The sequence below is a fragment of the Chaetodon auriga genome, chromosome 5, assembly GCF_051107435.1.
Source record: "Chaetodon auriga isolate fChaAug3 chromosome 5, fChaAug3.hap1, whole genome shotgun sequence".
Taxonomy (NCBI): Eukaryota; Metazoa; Chordata; class Actinopteri; order Chaetodontiformes; family Chaetodontidae; genus Chaetodon; species Chaetodon auriga.
This window is the reverse complement of record NC_135078.1, coordinates 15,343,908-15,371,330: the sequence shown is the minus strand read 5'-3', so window position 1 is coordinate 15,371,330 and position 27,423 is coordinate 15,343,908. Positions and strand designations below refer to the sequence as shown.

At 44.2% G+C, this 27,423-nt stretch overlaps 1 protein-coding gene across 5 annotated transcripts; it reads left to right on the top strand.

Annotated features, from left to right (window-relative positions):
* Positions 1 to 714: 714 nt before the first annotated feature.
* cltcl1 (clathrin, heavy chain-like 1) lies at positions 715 to 27,147 on the top strand. Of its 5 annotated transcripts, XM_076730022.1 has the most exons (33): positions 715 to 964; positions 7,108 to 7,308; positions 9,635 to 9,913; positions 10,082 to 10,243; positions 11,255 to 11,368; positions 11,482 to 11,655; positions 11,783 to 11,980; positions 12,288 to 12,488; positions 12,679 to 12,831; positions 13,114 to 13,236; positions 13,700 to 13,837; positions 13,945 to 14,109; positions 14,225 to 14,405; positions 14,545 to 14,708; positions 14,845 to 14,970; positions 15,066 to 15,208; positions 16,004 to 16,238; positions 16,324 to 16,446; positions 16,551 to 16,696; positions 16,795 to 16,978; positions 17,288 to 17,480; positions 17,593 to 17,750; positions 17,862 to 18,026; positions 18,495 to 18,770; positions 19,174 to 19,323; positions 19,412 to 19,543; positions 19,654 to 19,764; positions 20,261 to 20,431; positions 20,714 to 20,935; positions 21,944 to 21,970; positions 24,937 to 25,012; positions 25,289 to 25,386; positions 25,417 to 27,147. In XM_076730022.1, the coding sequence occupies exons 1-33, from the start codon at positions 923 to 925 to the stop codon at positions 25,498 to 25,500; spliced, it is 5,115 nt and encodes a 1,704-aa protein (XP_076586137.1). In that variant the 5' UTR covers positions 715 to 922; the 3' UTR covers positions 25,501 to 27,147. The 5 variants fall into 5 exon arrangements, with proteins under 5 accessions (XP_076586137.1, XP_076586133.1, XP_076586134.1 ...); XM_076730018.1 differs by having other exon boundaries at positions 716 to 964; positions 25,289 to 27,147; XM_076730019.1 differs by having other exon boundaries at positions 716 to 964; positions 7,108 to 7,315; positions 9,645 to 9,913; positions 25,289 to 27,147.
* Positions 27,148 to 27,423: the final 276 nt, after the last annotated feature.

Sequence of the window (27,423 nt, the reverse complement as noted above, 5' to 3'; positions counted from 1 at the left end):
AAGGACTTTTAAATTGACTAAACAATGAATTTCTATGCTGTTTTCCACTTTTTTTCCCCACGTGCATGTTCCATAACACCATAAATAACAAAAGATGTGCAATGCATGGCAATAATAACATCTGTTTTCAACTTAACTCACTGTAAGAGCATATTTTTTCAATAATGCACAACCTGCTGCTCACCAGGCATGATGAAGAAGAAGGCGACGGTGATGTTGCAGGCCCCAGATGAGATCCTGTGTAAGTGAAGAAGATGCAGCTCCTTAGAAAAACACTTTGAGACGTCAGCAGTTCTTCCTGGTACAGAGCTGTGTCATCCATACAGCACCCTGTTTGGAAAGGGGTGTGTGTGTGTGTGTGTGTGTGTGTGTGTGTGTGTGTGTGTGTGTGATTTTGTTGAAATCATGCAAAGGTGGGGCGTTTGTCACGAGCCCTGATTTCGAAGTTGGTGGAAAGGAAGGGGGAAGGGGCTACGGCGGAGGGGTACGAAGCGCACATCCGACCGCTTGCGTTGACAGCGCCGAGAAAACTAAGATCCACGACGCGGTCTGCTTATGCGAAGTCATCACTTACGGTAACTCGGCGCGGATTTTCAGGACAGCCCCGTATCCTTACATGGCTGGCGGAGGAACTGGTTTACGCACGGGGCTCAGTAGTAGCTGAGGTGGACTAGATTTCTTGGCGGAGGTGCGGACTTTTTGATTCAGAACTGGCGTAGGGGGGCTACTGAATGAGAGCAGTCACTGGATTCGTGCGATAGCCGAACAACGCAAGCCACTCAGACTAGGCTACTACTGCCCATCATATTTGACTTTTGGGGACGTTTAGGGCACAAACGGAACAAGATCACCTCTATCGCCTCTGCTGTCCCCTTCCCCTCTCCTTCCTCACGGATTCTTCACGCAGAGAAATCCTCCAGAAATGGCTCAGATACTGCCGATACGATTTCAGGAACATCTGCAGGTAAGCAGACCGCAGAAAAGCCCTAAAATTCATTTCAGCCGATGTGTTTTTGCGCAGCTCCTCGCCCTTGTCGCTCCGCACACACACGGCACATGTCGCATTTAAATGGGATCTGAAATAGGGCTGCAGGGTGGTGCTCAATATAGCTACAGGCCTAGTTTTCTCCTGCCGGGCAGATGATGACTTGTAAAAATTGACCAGTCAGATCGTATACAGCCCCAATGCGGACCGGTGTGCGTGGATACGCCGCAGTTTTTCCTCCCTTCAAGTGGAGAAACGCCGCTGTCATTTTTTTCCAGTCATGCAAACTGCGCTGTTTTGACACTTTATTTGTTGCGGACAACTGAGCTCAGCTGTTGGTTGTAACTGAGACCTGAATGGCACTCAAGCTTTGTGGCTACCATGTTGTTGTCATGTCCTGCAGCAACATTTTCTACTTTGTAACCTTCAGCAACAACAGCGCTGCTCAGTGCGTAACCGACAGAAACGCCATAATATATGGATAATGTAAAGCTAATTACATCAGAGAGGTGTTTGTAGACACTGTCCTTTCAGGGGCAGGTGTGTGTGTGAAGAAGCACAAGCGTTTATTTTGCACTCACTCACTTAAAGCGGGGAGATAAATTGAGAAAGCTGCAGCACTTGGCTGTAATGCAGCATGTAAGGCCTGAAAAACACATGATCCGAGCAGTATCTGCACACTGCAATAAACAAAATCTCACATGAAATCTGGTTTCGCATTACAGCATCAGCATTGTATTGATTTGACGCGTCCCTCAGCTCTGCCTGTGGTGTCTTCATGCCAGTGGAGCATCTGTGCAGCTTCAGAATGATCAACACGACAGAGCAGCAGAGGCCCTGTACTGTTCGGCTGGCAGCGTCTTGGTGGAAAAGAAAAAACCCAACACAAAATGCCCTTTTACAATCTGTGACAAAAAAAGGAAAACAAACAGCCAGTGATGTGCTCGTCTGTGGAGGAACTGTTTCCACGATGGCCCCCTGTCCCCCCTCTGCTTTGGACTTTGCTCATCGTTGTCCCATAGCAGCCCCAGCTTGGTGTCTTGCAGCCAAAAGAGAAACTTTGTGACGCACCCCTCCACCTCCCCTCGTCTGTAGCCTGTTGTTATGGTAACAGCAGGCAGTGAAATGGCCTTTCACTAGAAAAAAAAAAAAGCCCCCACCCCCCCCTCTGCTCCCTTCCTCTGGCCAGTAGCCCCACTTTCGTCAGCCAGAGAGCCTTTATCCACCGAAAAACTGTGCTGGCCAAGAGAGCTCGCAGGCCAACGGGCTCCTCGCTGACAGGACTGATGGAGGGCGGCGCAGCGCCTGGCAAAGTCTGGGTTATTAGTTCAAATGGCTCTCAACAGAGCATACCTCTCCCTCGAACATCTCCTAAGAAAATCTTGAGACAGTGATAAGCAGCAGACTGCTTCATGTTCCACCTCCACCGTGAAATCCCAGCTCTGCCCCAGTCGTATCCCTCTGTGAATCTAGGTGGCTCCAGCAGAGTGAAAAATGCTTGGAATTTGCAATCCCAGGACTTCGGGCCTCAAGTTGTTTAGCTTTTTTTTTTTTTTTCTCCCTCAGCCTGGTATTTACTGCTTCGTGTTTGTAGTCTGGGCCCGGGGTTCAGGAGTGTAACGTGGACCCAGCTTCATGATGAGGTGCCAGCCTGTTGAACGAGTGGTTGCTTGAGTTGACGAACCAAGAGCTCCAGATATTTCAGCTATTCCACTCAGAATAGCTCTTGGTGTTTAATGTGGCTGAGAAGGGTGGTGTCTGGATCTCTGAGCTATTGTTTTAGCTGTGAGAGATTCAGCAGTATTCATTTTCTCACTCCACACCAGTAGCTGTGGGATGCCTGCCTACCTTACACTGTCATTAACGCTGCACTGTCATTAGCACGAAGCTGTGTGCTAAAGTCTCCATCCAAATATTACTTGTTGTCCTCCTTGCTTGTTTACTTCAGTGTGATTTGTGATCTGAGGTCCTGGCTGTGCGTGAGCATGTCAGAACGTGCAGTTAACTGACCATTTGGATCAGTGCCTCAGTTGGATGTGTGGAGCCGAATTTAGGCTACATCACTGTGGCCTCCAGACTGTGTTTCAAGTTGTGTGGATTATGTTGTTGGCAAGATGAAGGAAGACAAGGACAGAGGATGGTGTGTTGAATTATGAAAGTGCTAAAGTGGGAGTCATTTGCAGCTTATGTGGCTCCGCTGCTGACTGTCAGTGCAGCGGCCCACGTATTGTAGCAGCTTGTGTAAGTGCAAAAATGTCCTGCAGCCCTGAAGTGCCTGAACATTGTCCTGTCGAGTTGAGTTAGGAGAGTCCAACCTGCCGCTCTGCGGCTGTTTACAGCATCCCGGTGCGCTGCTGCGTCCGCACTGATGAAACGATGCCACCACGTCAAACCAACGGATGTGATAGACAGATGAGGTAAGCAGGCCCTATTTAAGTCCTGCAAATCACATCAGGGTAGGAAGCAGGATGACAGGACACATCTGTGACCGCAGCGGTGGCTGGTCACCAAAACTCAATCATGAATGCATTGAAAGAGCAGAGCACACACATACACACAACACACACACACACAACACACATGGTGTTCTGTTAAATGAGTCATGGACAGTTAAACCTGCAATAACTGATCCAGGGCTGTAGCTAACGGTTATTTCCATAATTAAATTGCAGATTATTTTCTAGATAATTTGATCAAGTATATAAAATGTCAGAAAATAGTGAAAAATGTCCCATTATAATATCCCAGAGCCCAGGGTGAAATCTTCTCAATTCTTTGTTTTCAAGCTCGATTGCATCCAGTGTGTTTTGCTTCTAGGCTTAAATAAATGTTTCTTTCCCGCATCGTGCAACACAATCACACAGTTAGCAAGGAAGGGGTTGAATGCTTACGTTAGCTTAAGGGTTGTCAAACCTTACCTTAAACTATGGCCTGATGTCCCTGTATCTGTGGGTTTGTCACTACAGGCGACCTCATATACGTTTGATTCATTGTTAATATCAGAGCAGCTTGAAGGTTTTCCCTTACAGGCTGCACACCTAACCTACAGCAACACTTCCATGTGTTTTTGCTGCATTCCTCAGTTGTAATTGTTTGTGTAATCTCCTCCTGAACCCAAAACCCTCAGCTGCTGATGCAACGTGTCAGTGCCTCAGCATTGCATCCACCCAGTCTATGACTCACCAAATACCATTAATGCTGTGAAGTTCTGCTGCCTTTGTTCTAGTAATGCTCTTTTTGGGTTTGTTCATCTCAGCTGTTCAGGGAAGGGGACTTCGAGGAGTCTGTGTGCGTGAAGATGTGGTACTAGACGTAGTTTATGGGTCGCTGGAGACAGTAGTTTGTAGTTTAAGTGCGATTATAGTCTGGAATGTTCTAAGAAGGAGCGTGGGGGGTTTTCTTCCGGTGAGTCAGTTGCCCCACCCTGAACCGTAGATTGCTAAAGGCCTGTGTTACTGGAACTGCACCGTACAGACCGTACGCTCATCCCTCCTTCTTCATTCCTCATAAAAAGGTGCATTTATCACTGTGGCTTCTCTTCTTCACACTGGTTCCGTCCTAACATCCACCCTCCCTTCGTTTCAACAGGATGCTGGACTGTGTCTCGAGCTCTCCCTTTCACTCCTATCCTTATCTTCTCCCCCTCTATCTTTATGGTGCTTTCCCTCCCCTGCCCTCTCCTCCCACAGATAGTTTTTGGCAGTCTTGAGGAGATGCACCATATGGCTCCAGTCCTCCCTCAGGTCTTCTCTGTGGCCTTTTTCAAGGAGCCTTTATCTTGCATGTCGCCGTAAGGAACCAACGGTTCATTATCACAAAATGGAGAAGAAAATCTTCTATTCATTTGATTTCGGTGTGGCTAATGTGTGTAAAATCGTAGAGAAAACAACCAGAATGGTTCTGAACTGCAGCTAACTGTTATTTTGACTATTGATTAACCTGCCAGTTCTTTTTTTGATTAGTCATTTGGTCTATAAGAAGTCATAAAAAAGTTCAAAATGCCCATCACATTTTTCCCAGAGCACAAGATGAAGTTCTTAGTTTCAATTCCAATAAATAAAACAATGTATAAAGTATCTAATCTGTCCGTCCACCTGTCTGCCAGAGATCATATCATTGCTGTATGCTTCAGCGAAAAGTTGACAATTGGTAATATTATAGCTGCATGAATTGTTGCTGAACACACGGTTGGCGAGATTGGAGTTTGTGGGCATAAAATCGAAACAATGACCTGAAAGAGGGTAAAAGCTCCCTGGAGCTCAGAGGAACTGTCACTGAAAGCAGCTCCTTACACATTAAACACAGTGATTTATTCCACTGTTAATATGAAAAATATTGATCATTGCAACTTTAAATTATCTTCCGGCCCCACCTAGTGTAATGGAAAATCTAAAAATGGCCATTTCTTGGATATAATTAATGAAAGGCCTCGCTAGAAAACAGCCTCTCTCATTGGAAACTCTCTGTCCACCCCCGACTGATGATCCTTCCTGTTTTGCAGAAGACATGATTTAAATGGCTCAGCAGTCATGATTTGTTGTCCCGCTCTACCAGCCAACTCTGAGATAGTGCAGTCCTTGTGATTAGCGTAAGGATTCCTTTCCGCTTGCCTCAGAATGCATAATGCAGCCGGTTCAGTCATCAGAGGGAGAGTGCGTGTTTTGGTCTCTCCTCTCAGTTCACAGTTAGTTTGACAATGTGCACAATAATTCCTCTGTTCAGCAGCCGTTAACCTTGGTGGAGTGTTTCCATGTTTTTTAGTTGTGCTACGGTTTGACACGGCAGAAACGGACCGATCAGCTTTGGGTGTTGTTGCGTGCTGGCACTCATGCTGAATGGTGCATTGGATGCGGTGATGGTGGCTTTACTTAAAAATGGAATTTATTCCTGGTTTTAGTGGATCTCTGTCTCTCTCGTGTCGTCTCAGGCTGGTTTATGCTGAACGATTTAGTGATCGTTAAACCTCTTCACAGCTAACTGCTTACCTAGACGATTAAATGCAGTGTCAGGCTTTAATTACAGGCTTTGGTGAAATGAAATAACTCTACTTTTTCAGTGTAATTTAGATGTGATTGTGGTTACAATAATGGCAGTGCAAATAATAAAAAAAAGCACTTGTCATCAAGGCTCAAAATGCTTCGGTAAATTCAGGAGACTGCTAGCGGCTCTAATGAGAGTGTAAAATAAAGCTCTGTTGAGTTAACATCCTGTTGTCCGCTGTGTGCCCACGCTTGTTCCCTGGCTCCATGTACCACCAGACCTCCTGTCTGGAAAACAATCTTTAAGAATATCCCTGGAAAATTGGAGCAGACCTGCTGCTATTTTAATCGAAAAACCCCTATTTGGTCCCCGACTTGCTGCTTTTTTCCCCTGCAGGACAGATGTCAGCTGGTGCCATGTACACTATATTTTCCCACTACCCTTTTTTTGTTGGTGAGAAGGAGGCGTGACGCCTTCAGAGGTCTTAAAACTCGGTTCAGTTGGAATATTTCCCCTCTAGTTTTACTTTCAGTCCGAATGTTGGAAACTGTCTTCCATGTTTTGGTTTGACCACCATTAAAACTACACAAGCTCATGTTTTCCAATGATTATTAGGTAACACTCTCCCTAATGTTACAACTGTAGTCAGTCACATATAATGTCATTTATGTAAATATGAAGTATTTATTCAGAATATCTATTTATTAGATTTATTGCTTAAGCTTAAAGGAGTTATAACCTGATTATTAGTGAGCTTTAGAGATGCTGCGTGGTGGATTCTGAGCCAGGCCATCTTTGTCCTCCTGCTTCCAGTCTTTATGCTAAGCTAAGCTAACAGACATGAGAGTGGTGTTAATCTTTTCATCTTACTCTCTGTCAGAAACCTCCTATTTACCAAAATGTCGAACTATTGCTTTCAGTGTGATTACAGCTGTGTTACACTGTGCTATCAGTGAGTCATAAACTGTTCACCAATTACTAAATGATAATTATTGATACATTACCAAACGCTCAAACATGTCCATTTATCTGTGTACTGCTACATTAGACTGTCTTCTAAGCATTACACTGCTTTTAAATAGGGTTAAAGCAAAATTAGTTGATTTGGGTCAAGATTCACATTGTTGTTTTAATCTTTCCAGTTGCAGAACATGGGTGTGAACCCGGCCAACATAGGGTTCAGCTATCTGACCATGGAGTCGGACAAGTTCATCTGCATCCGAGAGAAGGTTGGCGAGCAGAACCAGGTGGTGATCGTAGACATGTCCGACCCCACCAACCCGATCAGGAGGCCGATCTCTGCCGACAGTGCCATCATGAACCCCGCCAGCAAGGTCATCGCCCTGAAAGGTAAGTGTATGTATAATGAGAGGTAGAGCAAGGCATTCAGGCAGCCACACCACTGGCTGTTAGATGAGAAAAACCGAGGTGTTGTGGGAAAAAAAAACATTTTGCTGGTATTATTAATGGCTTCATACCAAGCGCTGAGGTTATTTTTGTTGTTTAAATTCCCAGAGTGAAGCCTGCATGGCATTCACACTGTTTATTTATCTGCAGTTCTAACAGATTTAGCCATCTAGTGGTATTGCTGTGGGAATGCCACTGGTCATGCCATGACTAATGCTCTGTCAATGCTGTAAATATGTAGAGTGCACTCAGTTCTATTGCCTGAATGTACTAAATTGGTTGTGCAGATTGATTTTATGCCACTGAATCTAGCCCTTGGAGCACAAACACAAGCACTGATCAGGATGATTTGCCTATAATGCTTCTCTCCCCCCCCCCCTTCCCCCTCCTCCCTCCCTCTGAGGATAATATGACCCTGTTTGCCCTTTCCCTCTGGTCTATCTTTGTCCTCTCATTCTTACCTGATTGACACTTTGCTTTTTCTCCCTTGCTTTCTGTCATTTCTCAGACGGTGAGTTGCTTTCTGTCTGTCTTCCCGTCTGGCACTCTGTTGTGATGACACAGTAGCCATGTCTCTCTCATAAAAGCTTCCCACATACTCCGCTCAAGTACGCAGGGCTATTTTGACCACTGATCAATCAAAAGATGGACAACTGTTTAGAAATGACGTCCTCCCAGTGTAGCTCCTCAGTATCGCACCCCTGCTCCCGCCGAACCTGCTGGCACACATCGTACTTTTATGAGAACTATACATGTGATGGCATGACTTGTTGTATGCTGGTAGAGTGTGTGTGTGGTATGCATCATCAGATATCACACACTGGAAAGAGTTGGGGCACTGTGTGTGTGTCTTTGCACGCCTGTGTGTGCCAGCAGCCATATCAGCGCTCACATCTTTCCTGCATATAAGGGATCATTGTACTTATATCTGTAACAGCTGCAGCGCTCACCTGAATCATGCATTGCCTCACCTGTTTGTTTCTCTTGTCGTTGTTGTTGTTGTTAGTGGTCATGCGTAGGACTAGCAGTAATATTCCAGAGCACAGAAATGTTATTATGGCTCAGCCAAACCTGTAGTATTTCCAAGTTTAGGCAGTTTGGTATAATGACCTTTTTAAAGCTGCCGTCTGCTTTTTGTAGCCAGAGCTAAGTTGTACCCAGGAAGTGTCAGTGTTGTGCTTCCTTGGTCTACAAACCCCCTTTAATCAGGCAGGCTTTCACTGTCCTCTAGTGGTATCCAGCTATGCAGGTAGCTTTTTATTTGCTCAGATTTCGAGATACATGTGTCTGAGATTTCCCCTGCTTCTCTCTTACAGTGGAGGTAAATGGATTTTTGTTGGGGTGCTCGTAGCAATGAACAGTAGTTACATTTAAAATTCACCTCATCACCTCTTTACAGTCTTGGTTAGTCTAAATAATGCCTATAAGATGCCTCCAATAGAACAAATAGTCCTAATAAAAGTAGTCTTCTCGGTTTCAGCGTAGTTTCAAAGTGCGTCCATTCAAACCTTTTCATATGAAGGTCTGTGGATTAGGTGTAATAGTGTAACTACTACTCCTAGCAGTTACACTATTTCTTTAATGTACTTTTTCAGTGCTGCAAGTCCCTCAAAGAAAATTCCTGTCAACTGTATTGCATTGAGGTACACATAGAGAGAAATTAAAGCTATATGTGAGTCTAGATATCACAAGATATATGTGAGTAAATATGCTTTTTTATGTGTATTTATTTTTAGAACTTGGATGAATTGAATGGGCTGAATTGAGGTGTGAAAATCCACAGATGCCAGACTAAAATTTCATAAAATCTCTTCTTGTCTGGGGAGATATTTCCTCTCTGTGTGCAGTTGTGAGCTGGTGCCCTACATCAACATTAGTCTGGGAGAAGGGGCACCCGCGAGGCTTATGTATGTTTTTTGAAAACACTAAAAGAATAGTCTTATCTCAAACATTCACATGTTAATTTATTGGGCAGTTGAAATGTTTTTCTTCGTGTTTCCAGTCATTTCTTTCCTAATTGCTTTTAGTGCGTGAATAAAAATAGGTTCAGCGCAGTTTAGTCTATTAGTCATAGTTGTTCAAGAATAGCAGAGATGTAGTAAATGCAGTGGTATTCTGTTACCATTGTTAAATAAGAGATCATTAATTTAGTGTCACTGAGGTAAATGATCATGATTTTGATTCAAGGTTAGATTCTCCAGCTCTGCGTTGAATCTACTGATCGCTCTCCACCTGCCTCACATCTTCCCTCTGTTTCTTGACCTCCCCACAGCTGCCAAGACACTGCAGATCTTCAACATTGAGATGAAGAGCAAGGTGAAGGCCCACACGATGACAGAGGAGGTCATGTTCTGGAAGTGGATATCGGTAAACACTGTTGCCCTGGTGACGGATTCGGCCGTCTATCACTGGAGCATGGAAGGGGATTCCCAACCTACCAAAGTATTCGATCGACACGCCAGTCTGGCGGGATGTCAGATCATCAACTACAGAACTGACGAACAACAGAAGTGGCTGCTGCTGATAGGCATTTCTGCACAGGTATGAAAACACACACAAACATGATTACTTGTGCTTCACACAGGAGAAGTGAGCACGATGGAAAAATGTCTTTGAGAGGAGGTGGCATGATTACTGCAGCCTCATGGGACAAAAAGCTCACTCTGAGATAACTTTCTCTCTCTGTTGTGCATACGCTTTGCCCTGCAGCAAAACCGTGTGGTTGGCGCGATGCAGCTATATTCTGTTGACAGGAAAGTGTCCCAGCCCATCGAGGGCCACGCTGCTGCCTTCGGGGAGTTCAAAGTGGAGGGAAATGCCAAACCCTCCACCCTCTTCTGCTTTGCTGTGCGCTCACAGGCTGGGGGAAAGGTGAGAGTCCCTGAATTGTACACAGGCATTTCACTCATGATGCTATCACAGTGTGTTTAGTCTTTGAACAGAGAATGACATGAAACGGCAACCTTTATGCTTCACGCTTTTTGGTCACCAAAATAGCTCCTAAATGTTAGTCAAATAAGTAAGTTCAGTTTAGATCCACAGCACATTTAGACCCAGCTAAAGCTGATCAACGTGCTCTACAAGAGGATAGCAGCAGGGTGCTGTACAAAGGAACATCAAAATATAAATACAGAGTTATAGACATGACAACAAATTAAAGTCAAAATGGAGCAGCAACTGCAAAGACTGTCACCTTTTAGTTTTCGTCATGATCTTGCGACATGCAAGAGAGATTTATTGTCACATTTGTGAGACCAAGGAGCTGAGTGTCAGTGAAGAAGATCTGTGATATAAAGATGGGGCCTGCCTGACCATGAAGATCCTTGAAAGCAATCAGCAAGGTCTTAAGTTGAATTCTAAAATGAACAGGAAGCCAATAAAGAGAGGTTAGGACAGGCGTGATGTGCTTGCACTTTTAAGAACCAGCCAACATCCTTGCTGCTGCATTTTGAACCATCTGCAGGCAAGTTAATGAAGACTGGGGAAGGCCTAAATACAAGTCAGTCATATGTAAAGAACATGTGAATTACTTTTTGAACTGCTTTTGACAACAGAACTGATTTGTTTATCAAGATAAGAGTAAAAATCAAAGAGGCTCCAGGATGGATCTCTGAGGGACCCCAATGGTGACAGGAGCAGGACGAGGAAGAATGACCTATAGCCACTGGGAATGTCCTATGTTTAGGATTTAAACTAGTTTAAACCAGTTAGTGCTGTACCCTTGATACCAACCCGCTTCTCAAGACGTGATGAAATGTCATCAAGAAAGTCAGACTTTATTAAAGTGCATGGACTCCCCTCTGTCATCCTTCATCTTCATATGTCTTACTGTGGATGGCTGCCCACCGTGGTCATTTCTTTCTGTGGGTTTTCTTCTTCCAGTTGCACATCATTGAAGTTGGCCAGCCGGCTGCAGGAAACCAGCCATTTCCTAAGAAAGCAGTGGATGTGTTTTTCCCCCCAGAGGCCCAGACAGATTTTCCTGTAGCAATGCAGGTAAGGAAAGACCCCTGATACTCATTCATTGGGGTAAACTAAAGGTGATTGCTGAACTCTTACATCCTCTCTCTCTCTCTCTCTCTCTCTCTCTCTCTGATCACTCTCCACAGATTGGCAATAAGCATGGTGTCATATATTTGATCACAAAGTACGGTTACATCCACCTGTACGACCTGGAGTCTGGAGTGTGTATCTACATGAACCGAATCAGCGCAGAGACCATCTTTGTAACTGCCCCTCATGAAGCCACCTCGGGAATTATTGGAGTCAACAAGAAGGGACAGGTGAGAAAGTAATTATTGTCAATAAGTAATTAAAAAAAAAGCTTGTTCATTGTTTCCTTTCATGGCTGCTTAACCTCACTTGTCTACTGAGCAGTATTTATATGCTTATCTAATCTTTTCCTTCAAGGTCTTGTCGGTGTGCGTTGAGGAGGAAAATATTGTCAACTATGCCACCAACGTCCTGCAGAACCCTGATCTAGCCTTGAGGATGGCTGTGAGGTCAAACCTTGCTGGGGCTGAGGAGATTTTTGCCAGGAAGTTCAACACTCTGTTTGCCCAGGGAAGTTATTCAGAGGCTGCAAAGGTTGCTGCTTCAGCACCCAAGGTATGCCTGTATTTACTGCTACGTTGTAGTGTTTGCACATCCTAATACGCCCCAGGTGCATTGGCAGATGATTCAGAACAATTCTAGGAAAATAAACATTTTACTGCTGGTGATTTAAGAACTATACCAGTTACACCCACAGTGATTCAGTCTTGTTAAAAAGTCCCAGGGATGTAGTTAATGTTTTTCATAGACATTGTTTATCATCATGTTGAAAATCCTATGAAATTTTAGTTTAAAAGATTTACTCTTTTACTTTTTCTGCTCTCATAATTTCTCCATTCGTCACCATCTTTCCTACCCTCAGGGCATCCTGCGTACAGCAGAGACCATCCGGAAGTTTCAGAGTGTCCCGGCCCAGCCAGGTCAGGCCTCTCCACTGTTGCAGTACTTTGGTATTCTGCTGGACCAGGGCCAGCTCAACAAGTTTGAGTCTCTGGAGCTATGCAGGCCCGTCCTGCAGCAGGGCCGCAAGCAACTACTGGAGAAATGGCTGAAGGAGGACAAGGTAGGACTGGAGGATTAGAATGAGGCAGCTTCTGTAAACCCGGGCTGATCTGCAGATATACAATAAAATCTCAAAAAAGAGATAACAATGATGAAAGTGGTGTTAGCAAACCGAATGTTTACCCTGTAATATCATCCACACAATGATCGTTAACTCACAGCTGCTAACTGTCATTGAATATGTGTTGTAGCTGGAATGCTCAGAGGAACTGGGCGATCTGGTGAAGGCCTCTGACCCCACCCTCGCTCTTAGCGTGTACCTCAGAGCTAACGTCCCCAACAAGGTCATCCAGTGCTTCGCTGAGACCGGCCAGTTCCAGAAGATAGTGCTGTATGCTAAAAAGGTAAACGCTTCCCTTACATGTATTTATTCTCTGCAGGCATACCTCAGCTTATGAAAACACCACACAACACTATTAGTCACTGGAAGTGATTCACGTTTTTTGCAGGATTTTTGCAAATTTATGCGATATTTGGATGGAAACATATTGTTGTTGTGTTTATTGGAAACTTGAGAGTTTGTGTGATGAGTACAGAATATAATACAAGGTGACTACAAATGTATTTGCATGAATTCATTATTACTGAATTGGGAATTACATTTTTATCCAACTGTGTATTTGTAGGTGGGCTACACCCCCGACTGGGTGTTTTTACTGCGAAATGTAATGCGTGTCAATCCAGACCAGGGACTGCAGTTTGCCCAGATGCTGGTCCAGGATGAGGAGCCGCTGGCCAACATCAACCAGGTAACATACACAGCAACATGACCGCATCACTCACCACAAACGCAGCATGTAGCTCCTGCACACGCCCTCCTTTTTAAAATCTGCGTCTTTACTCTCACACATGCACGCAAACACACAAAGTGCCCAGTGTGGGAGCCTCCATCTGTGTTATTCCAGATGTGCCAGCAATGTCAGGAATGCACTGAGTCAGTGACCCCCTCCTCTTTTTAAAGCCACATCATCACTCTGCTCAGCCCCCCCCCCTCAGTTGTAGCCTCTACAGATGTTGTTAAATATGAAAAGCACCAACATCTGGCTACCGGGCTTGTGTTTCTTAAAAGTGTGCGAGTGCCACTCTAATCTTACCTAGCGTGCTAGCTGAAATCATGGTTCGCAGATGGTAGGAAGTCAAAAATCTTAACATTATTCACCAACTTCATTTTCTCTTTTTATGTCTCCTTTTCTTCCTCTTGCCGTTTGGTAGATCGTAGATGTGTTCATGGAGGGCAATCTGATCCAGCAGTGCACCTCCTTCCTGTTGGATGCCCTAAAGAACAACCGCCCAGCCGAAGGACACTTACAGACACGTCTGCTGGAGATGAACCTCATACACGCCCCCCAGGTGAACATTCAGACTAAAACGACTGTAACTAAAATGACGAAATGCAACTTCACCTGCGACAACATTAAACATGATTTGTGTGTTCATGTGCGTGTGAATTCTTTCAGGTAGCAGATGCAATCCTGGGGAACCAGATGTTCACCCACTATGACCGTGCCCACGTTGCTCAGCTGTGTGAGAAGGCAGGCCTGCTGCAGAGAGCTCTTGAACACTACACTGACCTGTATGATATCAAACGAGCCGTGGTGCACACACATCTGCTCAACCCTGAGGTATGCCTGTGGATGTTCGGTCACGTCCGTGAATATTGCTCCCTTAGGAGTCTTCTTGCCCTGCTGTCTCACTTCTCTGTCTTCTTCTTGTCCTTACTCTTGTTCTCCTTTTTAGTGGCTGGTGAACTTCTTTGGCTCTTTATCAGTGGAGGACTCTTTGGAGTGTCTAAGGGCCATGTTGTCGGCCAACATCAGGCAAAACCTTCAGCTGTGTGTCCAGGTAGCCTCTAAATATCATGAGCAGCTGGGGACTCAATCATTAGTGGAGCTCTTTGAATCCTTCAAGAGTTATGAGGGTAGGTGTCACACATGAGTGGGGGCTTGGGTGCAGACTTGGGGATGTTTTAAATAAGCAATTTTTCAGTTTTGGTGCCAGCTTTCATCATAGATCGAGCTGACCTTTGTGCTGTTTCTCCCCTGCCATCTCCATCCAAGGCTTGTTTTACTTCCTTGGGTCGATTGTGAATTTCAGCCAGGAGCCTGACGTTCACTTCAAGTACATCCAGGCTGCTTGTAAAACTGGCCAAATCAAAGAAGTGGAGAGAATCTGTAGAGAGAGCAACTGCTACGACCCAGAGAGGGTTAAAAACTTCCTCAAGGTAAAAAAATAAAAGATCCTGCATGTCTGACTGTTAATGATTGATTTTATCATTCGGCAGCAGTTTTGAGATATACTTTATTCGTCATTCCATGCAATTTAATCACATTGAACCCTTGTGGTTTTTCCTTTTGTAGGAGGCCAAGCTAACTGACCAGCTTCCTCTTATCATTGTGTGCGATCGCTTTGACTTCGTCCATGACCTGGTTCTCTACCTCTACCGCAACAGTCTACAGAAATACATTGAAATCTATGTGCAGAAAGTAAGTTCAAGACTTCTAATGAGGCTTTATACATAACTGGTTATTCCTTACTCCTGTTGACAGCTTCACTTAGAATGTGTTGCACTCGTTTTCAGGTGAACCCCAGTCGTTTACCAGTAGTGATAGGCGGTCTGTTGGATGTGGACTGTGCTGAGGATGTCATTAAGAACCTTATCATGGTGGTCAGAGGGCAGTTTTCCACTGATGAGCTGGTGGAGGAGGTAGAGAAGAGGAATAGGTAAGATTGAATTATAAATAGTTCCACTATTTCTTCTCATCTCGATTAGTTGCGTACATTTGTGTCACGGTACTTATTGCAAATTTATTATTTATGTCTCTGGAGGTACCTAATAGGTTTTTGGTTAAACCTCATTAGGAATGTAACTAGATGTAGTGGTTATATTGGCTTCACTTACACTGCAGGACATGCCTGTGGTCTGCTTGAACTCCTTCATACTGTACATTTTATCTGCTAATGACAGAATGGGCCAGTTAAAAGAAAGACCTGTGATCTTCAAGTCACAGAAGTCAAAAAATAATCCTCAGCTTCCCGATAATGCTTGAGGGGATCAACAGAAGTAAAGTTAGCAGCAGTGGCTGAAATATGTGCATGAATAAATATGAAGAGATATGCAGACTCCTGTTATTATCTGCCCTGTGTATGCTGCCAGTTTCTGCACTACAGAAGCTGAAATAAATCATTTTATTTTCGCGTCAAAGATGCTTCTAATGTTGATTCTGTCTGGCCTTTTCAGAAGAGCTGTTCTCCCACCCTATTTTTTTTAGCGATATTGCGAGAGATATGAATTGCTCCACTGAAGCTATTTCCAGTCTGTGTCAGAAAATGTGAGCGTGAGAAAATGTAAACATTTCACACTTTGAGCAAACGATGTTGCTGAATGCACAACACTACCATCTAGTGTTGTGGTTGTGCACTACACTACTGCAAAACTACAGTCAAGCATGCAGGTTAAATGTCAGTTAATGCAGCTGATACTTCAAAGCAGTGTTTTTTTTCCCATTATCTTCTCAGGCTAAAACTTCTGTTGCCATGGCTGGAGTCCCGTATCCACGAAGGATGCGAGGAGCCAGCTACCCACAATGCACTGGCCAAGATCTACATTGACAGCAACAACACGCCCGAGCGCTTCCTGAAGGAGAACCCGTTCTACGACAGCGCCGTGGTCGGAAAATACTGCGAGAAGAGGGACCCCCACCTGGCCTGTGTGGCTTATGAGAGAGGACAGTGCGACCTGGAGCTCATCAAAGTGTGTAGCTCACGAGACACAGCGTTTAGATGATGACTGACATCATTCCAAAATGGATAAATCATATCATATGTTTTCTTCTCAGGTGTGCAATGAGAACTCATTATTCAAGAGTGAGGCTCGATACCTGGTGCGACGAAAAGATCCGGAGCTTTGGGCGAACGTGTTAGAAGAGAACAACCCCTTCAGAAGACAGCTCATCGACCAGGTTCGGCGTTCCTCCGGTTCAGATCCTGAACTGATGCAGACTTTGATTGAGGGCTGTTTTTTCAGTGCTTACGTTTGCTGTCTCCTTCTTTTATCTCATCTCAGGTGGTGCAGACAGCCCTGTCAGAGACCCAGGACCCAGAGGAGGTGTCAGTCACAGTCAAGGCCTTCATGACTGCAGACCTGCCCAACGAGCTGATTGAGCTGCTAGAGAAGATCGTGCTCGATAACTCTGTCTTCAGTGAACACAGGTACAGCAGGGTCACAGCCTGTTGGACATCATAAGAAGTTTACTACAATACTCTTGGCCATCATTTGAAATAATCCGTCTGTTCGGGTGTTTTCCCAGAAACCTTCAGAACTTGCTGATTTTGACGGCCATCAAGGCAGACCGCACTCGTGTGATGGAGTACATTAACAGGCTAGACAACTACGATGCTCCAGACATCGCTAATATTGCCATCAGCAACGAGCTCTTTGAAGAAGCGTTTGCCATTTTCAAGAAGTTTGATGTCAACACCTCCGCCATACAGGTAACGCAAATGTATGACTGCTTGAGCTGCACCGATTACACCGATAGTGTATTGGCTAAAGTTAAAAACTGCTCAGAATACTCCTGTTATTTGACATTCAACAGTATAACATGAATATAAAATGTTCCTAATGTTGAGAATGAGTATTTAGAATCTGTATTGACAGTTGATGCTTCCAATCTCTTAATTACTGTTTAGTGAAATGATTTCTGTTACTTATTGCTGGAAATTAGAACTGTTAAAGCTTACTTTTTATTCTTGGTAGCAGCTGTGTGTCATGTAACTCACCTCTCTCGTCCTTTCCTGTAGGTATTGATAGAGCACATAGGGAACTTGGATCGTGCCTACGAGTTTGCTGAGCGCTGTAATGAGCCTGCCGTGTGGAGCCAGTTAGCCAGAGCCCAGCTGCAGAGAGACCTGGTCAAGGAGGCCATTGACTCGTATATTAAAGCCGTTGACCCCTCGGCATACATGGAGGTGGTCAATGCAGCCAGCAAGAACAGTAAGCCTTCGCTTTGCAGCACGACCCTGCTTCACAGCAGCAGCTCACATTGATTGTCTTTCCTGTGTGATTGATCTGACTTGATCTTTAAGGCATTGTTTGTATTCTGCAGATAACTGGGAAGACCTGGTGAAATTCCTCCAGATGGCTCGAAAGAAAGCCAGAGAGTCTTACGTGGAGACAGAGCTGATCTTTGCTTTGGCTAAAACCAACCGTCTGGCTGAGCTGGAAGAGTTTGTCAGTGGGCCCAACAATGCTCACATCCAGCAGGTAAGAAAAACATCACAGCTGTAATATTGAGAGGATTTTGATGCCACAATATTGAACGTTTGCAAGGAACTCCATATCTGCCTGCTAATTTCTCTCCCCCTCCTTCTCCAGGTCGGCGATAGATGTTATGAGGAGGGAATGTACGAAGCAGCCAAACTCTTGTACAACAATGTGTCCAACTTTGCTCGCCTTGCATCGACACTGGTTCACCTCGGAGAGTACCAAGCAGCTGTAGACAGCGCCAGAAAAGCCAACAGCACGCGGACATGGAAGGAGGTAACTGAAACACAATACTGAATATTCTAAGATAGACTAGTATCTAATATTGCATTTGGTAACTTGAACACGTCACCGTTTTAATGAAAAATGCGCAGAATAACAAAAAATATTAATCTGCACATAGTGATCAATTTGACCTGAGCGCACATGATCACTGCAAGTGGTTTCCTTTGTATTAGCTGCTGAAGCACTGTTACAGCCTCATGGGAGACTACTAGCGAAGAGATTTACTATTTAATCTTTGGTGCTATGAAGATATATTCAAATTGTACTTTTGTGTGAAGTTTTAGATCAGAATTTACTAGAATATGGACAGAGGATTTCAGGAATATCCCTGTGAATCTCCTCACCAACGTAAAATCAGCTCCCTCATGTTGTTTCGTTGTTTATTGAACCAATATAAGTTTGTTAAGCGTAAGAAGTGATAATTCCTGTCAACTCTCCTCTGTTCCCTCCGGTCATCAGGTGTGTTTCGCGTGTGTGGATGGCGAGGAGTTTCGGCTGGCACAAATCTGTGGCCTTCACATAGTGATCCACGCTGACGAGCTGGAGGACCTGATCAGCTACTATCAGGACCGCGGGTACTTTGAGGAACTCATTGCTCTGCTGGAGGCTGCGTTGGGTCTGGAGCGGGCTCACATGGGCATGTTCACCGAGCTCGCCATCCTCTACTCGAAGTTCAAACCTCAGAAGATGAGGGAGCACCTGGAGCTCTTCTGGTCCAGAGTCAACATCCCAAAGGTAGAGCATATCTGTGTGTGTGTGTGTGTGTGTGTTTCAAGACAATTTTGTCTTTTGTAATAAAGAGTTCATCACGCATGAGGAGGCTGCTTGTGTGCCATGAACCTCTTTGATTTATTACTCTGCAAAGATTTCTGCGTCTCATCAGCAGTAGTAGTCTGCTCTGTGTTTTCATCATGCTGGTTCATCTGTTGTATCACTGGCTGTTGATTGGTTACATCAGTTATGAGTTTTCTGCCTCTTGAAAGCGCTTCAAGATTTTCAGAAAGGGGCTATACGCAATAAATAAATTATGTTTATGTCATGTTTTACCTCAAACAAACATACATACTTTGACATGACTGAGCGCTTCAGTTCATTCAGAAGCCTGAATGACTTGTTGTGTGTTTTCTGTGTTTTCCAGGTCCTTCGTGCAGCAGAGCAGTCTCACTTATGGGCAGAGCTGGTTTTCCTTTACGATAAATATGAGGAGTATGACAACGCCGTCCTCACGATGATCTCTCATCCGACAGATGCGTGGAAAGAAGGGCTGTTCAAAGACATTATTGCGAAGGTAAACAGAAGTGTTTGTGACTGAACTGTTGATTTCCTCTCCAGGCATCTTTACTGTTTGTCATCTTTGTGTCATATTTCCTCCTCAGGTTGCCAATGTGGAGCTGTACTACAAGTCTCTGTACTTCTACCTGGAGTACAAACCCCTCTTACTGAATGACCTGCTGACCATTCTGTCTCCACGGCTGGACCACAGCCGAGCTGTCACCTTTTTCAGCAAGGTAACCAGCAGCGAGGTCAACCTCTGTGAATCAAAACCTTTGTCTTTGTTTAACACACGGTGCCAAACACGGTAGAAGTGACATGATTTGGATTGTTTTTGCTTGACCAGGTGAACCAGCTGAAGTTGGTCAAGCCTTACCTGAGGTCTGTCCAGAGTCACAACAACAAGTCCGTCAACGAAGCCCTCAACAACCTGCTGACAGAGGAGGAGGACTACCAGGTGAGTTACTGATGTTGATCATAGAGAGAAGACAAAGAAAGCAGACTATAACTTTCCCAGGACCAGCTCTGTTGGAGTTTTATTCTGCATTCAGCATGTTAGAAAGGTTTTTGAGGCTGTTCTGTTGACATATGAAAGACATTTTTAGACATCTGACAAATGCTTCTGCAGGCTGTTGGTTTGTCCTCGACAGAGCGGTGTTAGTTGGATGACGTTTGATCAAACATCCCCATTTCTTCTGTGACAAGCTGTGCTTGTGTTTGGAATTCGTTTCAGATTTTAATCCCCTCTCGATAACTGTTGACATTATTTTGTATGTCTCCCGCATGATTGAGTCCAAGGGGAGCATTTGAAACAGGACATTTTCATACCCAGCCTCTGTGGTCACTAGGTGGCACTGCTGAGGTCCAGTTACAGGAAACAAGCCAGTCCAGGTGTCTCATCTCAGTTTTTGGTCTGTGATGTAGTATTTTTTCATGTTGTGTGTTATCCACAGGGCCTGAGAGCATCCATCGATGCCTATGACAACTTTGATACCATCGGCCTGGCACAGAGGTTAGAGAAACACGAACTGATCGAGTTTAGGCGTATTGCTGCTTACCTGTACAAGGGCAACAACCGCTGGAGACAGAGTGTAGAGCTCTGCAAGAAGGACAAACTCTACAAGGTAAGAAAAAAAAAGCAATATATAAGAAAAGGATAAAAAGCTCTTCCGTGTACCTCCATGCTCCTATAGATGGCGCTGTTCTTTATGTATGCAGATGCTGTAGATACATGGACCAACTAACATCAAGTAAAGACAGGACAATCCAATCATGTCAGTGTTTGTCTCACCAGTAGTCCTTTCATCACAGAAATGATAGTTCAGACAGCTTCTCAAACTTGCACGGAGGCTTTCATGTATCTCATAATGAGTCAATTAAACCCGCCGTGGTTCTGTCTTTCCCAGGATGCCATGTTGTACGCTGCAGAGTCGAAGGATGCTGAGCTGGCAGAGACTCTTCTTCAGTGGTTCCTGGAGGAGGGCAGGAAGGAGTGCTTCGCTGCCTGCCTGTTCGCCTCCTATGATCTACTGCACCCCGACGTGGTGCTGGAGCTGGCCTGGAGGCACAACATCATGGACTTTGCCATGCCGTACTTCATCCAGGTCATGAGAGAGTACCTCACAAAGGTTAGTACTCCACTGCTGAACACTACAAGGAGTTAATGTTCATTTTTGGTTTCTGATTTCATGTAAAACTATATTTTTTAGAGGAAGCAAATTTGAATTTCTGCTTTTTTACTGTGAACTAAAATTGGTTTATTTTTCTTAGATTGTTTCATTTCCTGTAGAAACTTGTTCTGAGAGGTGAGAGGTGGGCAATAGTCTGTAATGTCTGTGGAGGCATTGAAAAACAGCTCATGCAGACAATTATCAGTTTACACACACACACACACACACACACACACACACGTTAAAATGAGAAGGTAGAGAAGGGCTCTCTTAAAGTTCCCATGAATTGAAAATCATTGTTTTTATCACTTATATTTTGAGTACACCAGTATCTGGCCCAACAATAACAAAGAAGTTGTTTTCCAAGTATCACTACTGGTATTTCAGAGTTTCTTATTTCCTGGAAAACAATAGAAAATGTTAGTGAGTCATTCTGGACTCGAGGGTGTATACTCATTTTGCATCCAATTAAATGCTTTCTTGAATTCTTATGCCGCCGCCTCTAGCTAGTTAGCTCAGTTAGCCATGCAGCTATCGGTCCTATTTGATGACTCAGCTCTGGTGTGCCCGAAGGCAACCCTGGCAAGAAAACCCCCTCTGTACTGTATCCTCTGCAATCCAACCGGCCTCTGTTGGTCTCTGAAGCTGTGTTGGGTCCTGGGTTGGCTGTCTTCTCTGGGAGCTTGCAGACAGAGTTAGCTAATAGCATCGCTAGCTGCATGGCAGTGGGGTTTAACACACATTCAATGCCAGTCAATGTCTAAGTCTCTCCCTAGCTGCATGTTTTTACAGGAAACGTGTAATATGTGGAAATAAATTGCACTAGCTGATGTTTCCTGGGAACTTGAAGTCATGGTAATGACGTATATTTGTCAGTGAACTCCCTCTGGTCTTCATGCTGTCCTAAAATGTTGACCTGTAGACATGTGAGGTCACGTGGGGTCATCTCTTTGGGTTCTTTTCCAGGTTGATGAGTTTGCAGCGAAGGTGACGGTCTCTGGCCCTCTTTTTATTTCTCTTACGTGTTCTGTCTGTTTTTGTTGTAACTTATCTCTTAGGTTTCTGATGTAGGAACCTAGCATGGACTGTAGACTGAGTACGGCCTCACTAGTTCTTGTCCTGGAGAGCTGCAGTCGTACGTGCAGTCGTACGTGCAGGCTTTCGCTCCACTTCAGCACCATGTATTAAAACATGTGTTTTAATACATTTTGAGTTCATCTACTGGAACCATTTTCTAAATTATCGTCCGAGGGAACCTCATTGTCTCATTGGCATCGGATAATGGATTTTCATTCTCAAATATTGTCTTTCAGCTGTGAAGCAGAGACAAATTCATGAAAATATGAAAATAAGGAAATAGCCGGATTAGCACTGCTGTGATTTTCAGTGCAATCATGAAACGCAACAGACAATCTGGAACTTTAAACAAAACCCTTTGTCTTGTGATTAGATGATTAAAATCTTTGCAAAAGTTCACGACTGTAAAGGCTTTAGATCCGTTCTCTATAGGAATTTACCTGCTACCTGTTAAAAATGGAAATGAGCTGCTGAATTTGTGTAAATATGCAATAGTTAAGGCAGATGGAAGCTGCTGATGTGAGATTAACATCATTCAAGATGTGCTCTAGCTTGGTAGGTTTTAAAATATTTTCTATAGATGATCGATGATTGAACAAACTTCACTGTATCCAGGAGGTTTAATGTGGATTAAAGAGGAAGTCTCAGACAGTAACTTCATGTGCTGATGATGATGCTGGAGCCAAAGCCTGTGCACCGTCCTGTTCTTCAGGACCAGGATTAGCCTGTCTGGCCTAACAGATACCTCTCACCTTCTAACTCCTCTGTCTTGGGGCTGCATCTAGTGTTAAGTGGCATTTTTAACTCAAAATCCTGACAAGCTGTGCTGCTGCAAAATCACAAGGTTACAACATGAGAACCAAGGTGATCTTTCCACCTGGCTAATGCTCTCCAAAGACCCGTAATGAAGGCGGGTGAGGAGAGCAAGCCACTCCAGACTTGTTAGATGCATCCCCATGTTTCTAATTCCTGGTTAACAAGTTTTAGTTTCAAATATTTCAGCTGCCACATCAGAGCAGGGCTACAAACACTAACTTCAAAGGTTATGGAGTCCCCTTTCCTCTGCCTCTGAGGGAATTCACTCAGTTCATTTCAGATAATCAGACAGCTTTTCCTCTTAAGACCAAACTCTTTGTTCTATCAGTCGCTTGTTAGACTGGCAGGACTTGAAGCTGCAGTTATGCAGGAAGTGAAATACCAACTTATTTGTGCTTTACAATAGTTGAACACATAACAAGAGGAAGCACTGACATTTTTAGATGTTACTGTTGGCAGTCAACAGGCAGCATAGCCAAGTCATTTTATTTAGACGCATACAGTATTTCAGCTATGGATTCCGGATGTTTTTTTTCATTCACAGCCAAACTTTTCTTCTTTGTTTCATGACAATGTGACTGAGCAGAAGTTCTACAGTTCTATATTCTAATAAATTAAGCTGAATCATTGTTTAAACTTCTCTCCACTTACATCAGAAACCTTTTTGGTATTCGGCTGTTTTTCACAGTTGACGCACAATGCCTGATTATTTCTTTGCACTTACCGTCGAGGACAAATGGCACGGCAGCCAAGTCACTGCGCAAAACCTGCGTGCCTGGCAAGGATGAGCTTAACCTGTGAGCTTCTAATGCGTAGCTTGGTTTTAGTCCAGAAGTACACTCAGTGAAAATCTGTCAGGAGGGCCTGCTTACAGCCATGAATGGGATGCATGTGGAAGCTGTGATTGTCATTTTACTGTGAATGCCTGGAAATGTAACATCAGCATATAGGGCATGTTAATTATAGCTTCTCCTTTACTTAACAATACACAATGTAATATTTTTTAACCTTGAATCCCACTATAATTTTTCTTTAAAAGGGTCAGTTCGCACAAATCACAAAAAACAAAACATCCCCCCCCCAGTGGTGTTTAGCCATGATGGAGCTGTGATGTTTGCTGGGTTTTTGAAGTATCTGCCGCGTCCCATCGATGTTAACGTACTTTCATTTCTGGTGCTCAAAACATTTAGAAATGACGCTTTAGAAACTTAAAAGCAGTGCCTTTCCAGATATAATGTCCTCGTTATCTTGCTATCCATGATAGTCTGCAGACCTTGGTGTGAGCAGTTGTCTCTGGAAAGCATTTTCAGCTGACAGCATCAACAATTGAGGTCTGTGAATGATTTAAAGATGAACGAGGACTTTATTCTCTTTTTTTAATTGAATAAATCATTTTCATTCAGTGCTTTGAGCAGCATAAATGAAACTGAATCCTTTAGTAGGAGTAAAAGTCTCAGCAGTCACTCTCTGCATGTTTAGCTACCGCTGAGGGTTAAATGTTCATTTTGTTGTTTGTGATTTGGGTGAAGGGACCTGTTTAACTGTTGACTTAACATTTGTACTGGAAGCTGTATTAGACGTTCTCACCAAACCTGCATGGCATCTTCTCTTAGGTAACCGTAGCTGCACTGTGAAGTACTGTGTGTAGTTTTGTCTTTCAGAAGTGGGAATGATAAATCTCCTGTGTTAACTCGTCATATTAATCAGTGTTTATTTGTTTGATATGACATAAAAACTTTAGTGTAGTCTTACAACTGAAGCATTAGAGGTTATGGACCAACAGATTGTCATTTAAATAGTCTCTGTGATCACTGCATTGTAGGTGTCTAGCAAAACCTTTTATTTACAATATTTTCTGTTTTATTAACAGCTGAATTAGATTAATATCAATGTGACTGAGACACACTTTGAAATTTGTATTAAAAATCTATGCTTGGTTTTAAGTGGAGTTACAAGGTTTCTGCAGGATACCTGCAATGTATGAAATCAGACTCTTTTTTTTTTTTATTCTGCGCAGTGTGTGAGTGATCCACATCTGATCTATCCTCTTCGCTTGTTGCCCTCAGGTGGACAAGCTGGAGGAGGCAGAAAGCCAAAGGAAAACTGAAGAGGAGGTGACGGAGCCTCAGCCGATGGTGTTTGGTAGGTTCACAGGCAGCGTGTCACCCTGAGGGACAGACACATGTGGCTCCTCAGTAGGAGAAAATTGCCTGTGAGCTGCAGTTTTCATCTGTCTGTGTCTGTTAAACCTGGCGAAAAACAGCTGTTGATGAAATTCAATATTAACTAAATGTACTGTACACTGAACCTTTAAGCACACATAGAAACCTGCCTCCATGTTGTCAATGAAAACCAGACACACAGAGAAGATTTGTCATTTACATTTGCGTGTGTGTGTGTGTGTGTGTGTGTTATCAGGCCAGCAGCTGATGCTGACTTCCTCTCCTGCTCCGGTGGCTCCCCAGCCAGCGTACCCAGGCTATGGCTACCCCACCGCGGGTTACCCCGCTCAGCCCGCCGCCGCCGGGGGCTACCCCGCTCAGCCCACCGCCACCGGGGGCTACCCCACTCAGCCCACCGCCGCCGGGGGCTACCCTGTTCAGCCCGCCGCGTATGGCTTCAACATGTAGAGGCTTGACCCCCGCCTCTTCCACCCCTCTCCCCTCTCCCCCCTTCACACACTCACACCCAAACCACACTGAACCGTGCTGCTCTGGGTCTCAACTGTCCAACCAATGGCGTGGAGACCCCTGAAACTCACCAGGGCCTTCATTCCCTACAAGACTCTGCAATAGACACCCTTCATCTCTACTTTCTCCACACACATACACACACACCCACACACACACACACACACTTCAGGACGGCATCAAGGCTGTAGGACCCTCCCTCCCCTCCTCTCTTTTCCACTTGGACGGTATAACTGCATCACTGATCTACACAGCATGAAGTCACCTCTCAGCTCCTAGAGGAATTAACATACCGAAGATAACATTAGTGACACCAAACCACTCTGTCCTGTTGCTGTTCCATGTAGACTTTATTAACCATAGAGCAGCTTTTCTCTTTTTTTTCCTTTTTCCTAGAGATTCAGCACTGATGAGGAAGAGACTTTGTTACTGAGGAGCAGAGGGGCATGTGCGTGTCTCCCCCTCCCTCCTAAAGCACTGCTACGGCCTTATATACTTTGAGGAGATGGCAAAAAAAAACGGGCTCATGTGTTCATGTTTAATTTCACAACTGTCTCATGCTCTGATTAGAACGACAGTTACTGTGCAATAGTTTTGTTTGTCCTCTCACAACAGGTACAAAGTGTTTGCTGTATACGGACTAAGAACACTTGTTTTATGAGGTTACGGTACTGTCTGTGTATGTGTGTGAGTGTGTGTGAGTGTGACTGTGTGCATGTGTGTGTGGCCTCTAAAGCCTTCGAGGGATACGTCACCAAACCAAGAGACACTCAATGAAATTTCCACTCCCTTGCAGCCGCAAACCTGTCGCTGGGTCAGAGCGGTTTGATCTCGTCAGTCGACTTTTTCGGACTCTGATACCGGACATCAGGAGTTTCAGGATGATTGTGACAAAAACACGACAGTGAGAAAGAAAAAAAAAAGAAAGAAATGAGGTGAAATAATTAAAAAAATGCTATATGCTGTAGTCTGTGCATGTGCTGCCAAACTATAAAGCTGCAACCAGGAGCACAATTTTCATGTTACACTCAACTATATCAAGTATTACTAATGTTGTGTCAAAAATGAAGTGATGTTCGATGAAACTTTCTCACCCAACTAACAGAAAACGATGTTGAAGCTCCAGCAGACTCGAGGAGATGAAAACACAGGGGAACATTAACTCACATCCTGGTGCCAGTTGGTTAAAAAAAAAAAAATCATTATTGTACTGAAAACAGTGTATAATTTAAGATATATTGAAATACCTAACTAATCAAAGAAGTCAAATATTATGGAATACCGTATGTATTGTCTATAGTGTGTTGTTGTAGTCTTAAAAAGCATAATGATTTTTGTAAGAAAAGGACAAAATGCAAAAACAGCAGGTTAATAAATGGCAAAGTGTTGAGGCAAAGCTGCAACGTGGTGGCAGTTTAGTCGACTGTTTACTTCCTGTGCTGTGTGACGGTCCCTGTCCGAGCTCTGTCCCACCGTGGTGCCAGCTTTGGATGCGGAAAGCAAAAACCGGGGCTGCACCACAGAGCACTCCCTTTATCTGCACACTTCATGCATACAGAAAGAGAAATAAAGTTTACACACACTGTTGTTTGTGCATTTCTTTTACTCCTTCACATCAGGAGAAAGCTTCTCTGGAGGCACCTGACTCTGCTGTTGATGGTGGGGAGTTTTCACAGCCGTGAACGTGGTTAAAGCCAGAGCTCTCCTGCACCCTTATTTCCCCTGCTGGACCCAGACTGACATTTTGCTAACCAAGCTGCCAACACCTGATTGATGTTTTCTGTCTCTGTGCGCTGCAGCCTCTTTGTTTGGAGAGGGTGTGGTCGGTATATTTGGACCTATTACTGCCTGCTGCTGGAGGGT

Bases quoted from the DNA above. Each gene is read 5' to 3' on its own strand.
- cltcl1 (XM_076730018.1), top strand. From the start codon at position 923: ATGGCTCAGATACTGCCGATACGATTTCAGGAACATCTGCAG. The intron at 20,936-21,943 runs GTTAGTACTCCA...GTTCTTTTCCAG, and splicing joins TGAGAGAGTACCTCACAAAG to GTTGATGAGTTTGCAGCGAA. The intron at 25,013-25,288 runs GTAGGTTCACAG...GTGTGTTATCAG, and splicing joins GCCTCAGCCGATGGTGTTTG to GCCAGCAGCTGATGCTGACT.